The sequence below is a fragment of the Mus caroli genome, chromosome 7, assembly GCF_900094665.2.
Source record: "Mus caroli chromosome 7, CAROLI_EIJ_v1.1, whole genome shotgun sequence".
Taxonomy (NCBI): Eukaryota; Metazoa; Chordata; class Mammalia; order Rodentia; family Muridae; genus Mus; species Mus caroli.
This window is the reverse complement of record NC_034576.1, coordinates 483,543-489,852: the sequence shown is the minus strand read 5'-3', so window position 1 is coordinate 489,852 and position 6,310 is coordinate 483,543. Positions and strand designations below refer to the sequence as shown.

Below are 6,310 nucleotides of genomic sequence, written 5' to 3'. Positions count from 1 at the left end.
AGTGTGAGTGGGGATGTCTCTGACAGTTTTACCTACACATGGGATCTTTGTGCTCCTAGTGGCTTGCCTTGTCCAGTCCTAATATGAGGGTGTGGGCCTCGTGTTCTTGCATCTTTTTATGCCATGTTCAGCTGATATCACTAAAAAGCCTTCTCTTCTCTGACACAGAGGAGCAGTGAANCTGGGAGAGAGGGGAGGTGGGGAGAACTGTGTCATATCAGGAAGGAGGGAAGAATGGGATGTTGTCTTCTGGTGTATTGGTGGGAGAAGAACGAAAAAGACAAAGGAAACATCTTCTGGTGGGACATTCTCTGTGCCACTTTCCAACACACCCATGTGCTTCACTCTGACTTCCATGTAGGTAATCTCCAAAAACCAACCATCAAGTCTGAACCAGGCTCTGTGATCGCCTTTGAAAGAGCAATGACCATCTGGTGTCAGGGGAACCTGGATGCAGAAGTATATTTTCTGTATAATGAGGGAAGCCAAAAAACACAGAGCACACAGACCCTACAGGAGCCTGGGAACAAGGGCAAGTTCTTCTTCCCTTATGTGACAGGACAACATGCAGGGCAATATCGCTGTTATTGTTACAGCTCAGCTGGTTGGTCACAGCCCAGTGACACCCTGGAGCTGGTGGTGACAGGTGAGGGGACAGTCAGATTCTCAACTCCAGACTCTGCTCTCAGGAGTCTTCCCTTCCCAGAGAGTATCCCAAGAGAACACTGGGATGGTGTGAGAACATGTAACAGACGGCCTCCTTCTCTCCTAGGAATCTATGAACACTATAAACCCAGGCTCTCAGTACTGCCCAGCCCTGTGGTGACAGCAGGTGGAAACATGACACTCCACTGTGCCTCTCAAGGTCACTATGATAAATTCATTCTCACCAAGGAAGATGAGAAATTCACCAGCTCACTGGACACAGATTATATACCTTCTCGTAGACAGTACCAAGCCCTGTTTATTATAGGACCCACAACCCCAACCCATACAGGGACATTCAGATGTTATGGTTACTACAAGAANGCCCCANAGCTCTGGTCAGTACCTAGTGATCTCCAACAAATACTCATCTCAGGTAAGTCCCCACTATCATTCTCTAAACATTTTCTGAGGCCCTAAGCCCTTGGCCACAGGCCTGCCCCTCTGCTGAGTTGCAGGGGGAGAAGAACAAAATGGAGAGTTTGTGTTCTCAAACACAGCCCTGATTGGGGAGAAGAGGGGACATGCACAAGGGCAGGAGGGGAGGGCAAAGGTGTTTGGTAAGAACCAAACCTCAGTCTCTAGCTGTCACCTTCCCTCTAGGGCTGTCCAAGAAGCCCTCTCTGCTGACTCAACAAGGCCATATCCTGGACCCTGGAATGACCCTCACCCTGCAGTGTTTCTCTGACAGCAACTATGACAGATTTGCTCTGCACAAGGTGGGGGGAGCTGTCATCATGCAGCACTCTAGCCAGCAGACTGACACTGGCTTCTCTGTGTCCAACTTCACACTGGGCTATGTGAGCACCTCCACTGGAGACCAATACAGATGCTATGGTGCACACAACCTCTCCTCTGAGTGGTCAGCCTCCAGTGACCCCCTGGACATCCTGATCACAGGTGAGGAACTCAACAGACTCAATCAGGAACCTAGCCTCTGCTCAGGCTCTCATGGGGGAGCTGGGGAGCTGATGGCCAGGATGGATACAGGAATCCTAAGCAGGAGTGGACGCAAGAAGACAAGAAAAGGAGTTGAGCTCAGTCAGAGAAAAGAGACAGAGGCCCAGGTNCTCAGGGTGGACTCATGTGTTATTCGAGCTCAGAACAAGGAAGCTAGCCTCTCATCATGCCTCTTCTCTTTAGGGCAGCTCCAAATCACTCCTTCCCTCTCAGTGAAGCCTAACTACACAGTGCACTCAGGAGAGAACGTGACCCTGCTGTGTTCGTCAATGTACTCTGTGGATACTTTCATTCTGTCCAAGGAGGGATCAGCCCAGCAACCCCTGAGACTAAAATCAAAGTCCCATGATCAGCAGTCCCAGGCAGAATTCTTCATGAATGCTGTGACCTCCCATCTGTCAGGCATCTACAGGTGCTATGGTGCTCAAGACTCATCTTTCTACCTCTTGTCATCTGCCAGTGCCCCTGTGGAGCTCACAGTCTCAGGTGAGTGATCCTGACATCTCAGCATGAATCACTTCCATATTGTAGCAGAGCTGTTTACTTGGGTGGGATTAAGGAGACAAAAGGAAGATGGCTTTGTCAGAAGACAGTTTCCCTGGCAGAGGAGTTAATGCCAGCAGTGCTCCCTCGAGTAATGTCCACTCAGTCCTCTCCTGCAATCTAGGTTTGGAGTAGCGATTATCAGTATCTTGCGGAGTTTACAGGGCAGATAGAGGACAGTGAGCCAAGTGAGGATCCTGGGTTTGCATCTAATCCTCATCCTCTTCTTGTTCTGTTTCCTAGGACCCATCAAACCCTCTACCTCGCCACCCACAATGTCCTTGCCACTAGATGGTAAGTATCAGGCACTCTGTGCAGGGCGTATGCTCCCACCCCAGGCTGCCTGGCAGCTCTTGGCCCACCACAGTCCTCATTTCTCTCTCACTTCAGCTTGTGGATGTAGGAGGCAAACAAAGATCTCACCAGAGACCACTGAAGCTGGGGCTCAGAGGTTGGGCTACAGCAGGGAGATTCAGAGAGAAATATTTAGGCTCATCATGGGGGATGGGGCAGTTGTGGGAAGTTGAAAGCAGGGAACACAAACACGCAGTTCCCTATCTTAGCCCTAAAGCTCTGCCTGGCCCCTGACGCCTGCATGGAGTCAGGCCTCAGAAGGGCAATAAACACTTTGTTAAAATATGTGCTCAGATGAACAACAGCTACTTAGAGTCTTGATACAGCTGCCTCTAGATATCTTGACTTGGTCAAGTCCTTCTCTTTCTAGGCTGCTGTTCCTCTGAGTATGAATAGAAGCCTGCCCTCATGTCTTAACTTATTTGGGTCTTTTGTTTTGTTTTGTTTTGTTTTTCCTTTGTGTTTTGATCTGTTTCTTTTTTGTTTCTGTGCTGGCCTTGGTGGTGACCTCTCCTGACAGAAAAGGCCTTCAGAATCTGATTCTGCAGGGCCTAGAGCCACACTGTAGCGACATGAGTAAGGGTGGGATACACAGCCATAGCACGACATTCACACTCCTTCTCTCCAACTCACTGCTCTCAGCTCTGGTGCAGAGAGCAGGGCTGGAAGTCAGACTTTCTTGGTTCAACTCTGCCACTTCCAGTCAGGTGAACTGGCTGGATAGGAAAAGACACAATTCCATGGTACATGGTTGTAAAGATGGGAGATGATGTGTGCAGAGACCCAGCATGAGCCTGTCACACAGTAGGTGCTCAGGTAAGCAGCAAAGGTCTCCACTAATGATGTCACTTGTGCCTCAGGACTGCATATGTACCTGAAGGTTCTCATTGGAGTGTCTGTGGCCTTCCTCCTGTTCCTCTTCATCCTCATCTTCATTCTTCTCCGACGAAGACATCAGGGAAAATTCAGGAAAGATGGTGAGGAGGGTATGTGTAACTTGGGTCGCAGGAGGTGGTGTGTCTCCCTGTGAACATCCAAGCAGGGGCTCAGACACCAGCCATAGGGAAAACTCAAACTGGGGCAGGGTAGTTTAGAAACATGTGCAGATCTCAGACCAGAAGGCAATTTGTCTCAGAATCTATGCAATGCCTGTGAACATTACCGTGTTCTGGGACATTTCCTCACTCAGCCTTGTGTTGCAAAGACCCCTTCCTTCCTTCCCTGAGCACGCCTGGGGGAGGGGCTTCCCATCCTCCTAGCTGAGGCTCCCCTCCCTTGCAGTCCAGAAAGAGAAAGACTTGAAACTTTCTACAGGAGCTGAAGAGCCCATAACCAGGAAAGGAGAACTCCAGAAGAGGTAAATCACAGAGACCTACACCCCTGCCCGTATGACACATCTCACTGCTAAGTGACATCTCCTTGTCCCTCCAGGCCCAACCCAGCTGCTGCCACCCAGGAAGAAAGCCTATGTGAGAGAAAAGGAGTCCTGGGAGGGGAGATGCCTGAGGCTTCAGAATTACTGGGGTGTTGGAGAGGTCTTGAGGGTTTCATTGTATGGATCTGAACTTCACTTGATGGAAACAGGGATGTCCCAACTTTCCCTGATTCTCTGTCCCAACCTGGAGCAAGGCAGGAAACTAGGGGTCTGAGACATCCCTAGACTCTGGTCAGGAGACATCCTATTTGTTCTGCTATGACAGATGCTTCAGTGGAGGACATGCAAACTGAGGATGGTGTGGAGCTGAACAGCTGGGTAAGACACCTGTCCTCATCCACAGTGCTAAACCTTAGGGCCAAGTTTAGTACAGGGGTTTTCTTTCTTCTCCCTCCCTCAGCTCTCAGCAATATCCACAGCTGACCACTCCCGCCCTTTGCCCAGCACCTGCCTCCTGTGTTCTATGTCTCACTCTCTCCTGGTTTTCCTGGGACCATGTTTCTTCCAGCTCCTGTCCCCTTTCTGGCTCTTTTAGCATGTGTCTGGTGATTCTCTGAGGGGAAATCCTGGATGGAGAAGCCCACAGAGATATCTAAGGGACAGCAACTCCTGGCAGGGAACACAGAACAAAAGGAACTTGAACAGATAATGTGTATGGATCTTTTGCCTACATATATGACTCTGCATCACATGCCTGTATGATGCTCACAGAGGCCAGACAAGCAAATCAGAAGATACACTGAAACTAGGGTTACAGATGATTATAGGCTTCTCTGGGGGTTCTAGGACCCAAACCCATGTCCTCTGCAATAGCAGCCAGTGCTCTTAATCATGGAGCCATCTCTCCAACCCCCAGAAACATATTTTCAGAAAGATGGACTGTGTGGCTAGAGCCAAGACAGCAAGGGTCTGAATGTCAGGTTAAGCTAGAAATGTAAGAAGGAAACCCAGGAAGTTCCCATCAGAGAGGCAGTAATCTAAACAGGTCACTCTAGCCATGCTATGGAAACTGGCCAGAGAAGATCCTCAGGGGACCAGGAAGACACTGTCTGACCTCACTACTTCCTTGCTACAGACACCACCTGAGGAAGATCCCCAGGGAGAGACTTATGCCCAGGTGAAACCCTCCAGGCTCAGGAAGGCAGGACATGTCTCACCTTCTGTCATGTCAAGGGAACAACTGAACGCAGAATATGAACAAGCAGAAGAGGGCCAAGGAGCAAACAATCAGGTGGGTCCTGTCCTCCACAGACCTGCAGGTTTCCCCAAGCAAATCACATACCTTTCTCTCACCCTCTCCCACTCCAGGCTGCCGAATCTGGGGAGTCCCAGGATGTGATCTACGCCCAGCTGTGCAGCAGGACACTCAGACAGGGGGCAGCTGCATCTCCTCTCTCCCAGGCAGGGGAAGCCCCAGAGGAGCCCAGTGTATATGCTACTCTGGCGGCTGCTCGTCCAGAGGCTGTTCCCAAGGACATGGAGCGATGACCCCCTGCCTGCCAGGATGCCTAGCAGAGACCTCCAAGGGACTCTGGGAACTTTTGGAAACGTGACTGCACTTTAAGTAACATCACAGTTTGGAAATAAAGCTAGAGATTTCTCAATAATCAAGTGAAATGAGAAATGAAATGGAAGGGAAGGTTTTACATTGAGTGCTAGCTTTAATGATATTTCTCAACAAAGCTAGGAAATGAGAAAATTTACAGGCACTGTTGCACAGCCCCACAATTCCAACCCACGGGAGGCTGAGGAGGGGAATTTGTTTTGTGGCCATGGTGAGTTATCTAGTGAACTTCATGCCAACCTGGGCTACAGAGTGTTTTAAACATTAGCCACCAAAGGCCAGCGTAGAACACACCTGAAATCCCAGCATTTTAGAGGAGTGGAAAGGAGGGAGGGTCAAGAGGTCAAGGTCATCTTCAGCTACATAGCCTAGGTGTAAGAGACCAGCCTGGAACACACTAGACCCTTTCTAAAAATGAATCAATAGGCCAAGCTTGGAATTGCACGCCTTCCGTCTCAGAACTAAGGAGGTAGAGCCAGGTAGATCTTTTGGACTTAGAAATTTTGGGCTCATCAGTGTCAGGTTATTTTCTTATGGATATATTTTATTTATGTGTATTTATGTATGTATGTATGTATGTATGTATATATATGTGTTTGCTCAGTGAGATAGCTCAGTAGGTAAAGAAAGGCACTTGCCACCAGGACTGTTCAATTATCAGAGAAACAGTGGAAGGAGAAAACTGACTGGGAGAATCTTTTCTCACCTCCACCTAAGTCCTGGGTGTCCTTCCTACACCCAATAGGTAA

At 49.3% G+C, this 6,310-nt stretch overlaps 1 protein-coding gene across 4 annotated transcripts; it reads left to right on the top strand.

Annotated features, from left to right (window-relative positions):
- Positions 1-234: 234 nt before the first annotated feature.
- Positions 235-5,604, top strand: LOC110299517 (leukocyte immunoglobulin-like receptor subfamily B member 3). Of its 4 annotated transcripts, none has more exons than XM_029479953.1 (11): positions 235-646; positions 773-1,081; positions 1,309-1,605; positions 1,849-2,151; positions 2,452-2,502; positions 3,423-3,539; positions 3,877-3,919; positions 3,994-4,031; positions 4,263-4,315; positions 5,073-5,228; positions 5,306-5,604. In XM_029479953.1, the coding sequence occupies exons 1-11, from the start codon at positions 235-237 to the stop codon at positions 5,483-5,485; spliced, it is 1,959 nt and encodes a 652-aa protein (XP_029335813.1). In that variant the 3' UTR covers positions 5,486-5,604. The 4 variants fall into 4 exon arrangements, with proteins under 4 accessions (XP_029335813.1, XP_029335811.1, XP_029335812.1 ...); XM_029479951.1 differs by having other exon boundaries at positions 3,844-3,919; XM_029479952.1 differs by having other exon boundaries at positions 3,423-3,548.
- Positions 5,605-6,310: the final 706 nt, after the last annotated feature.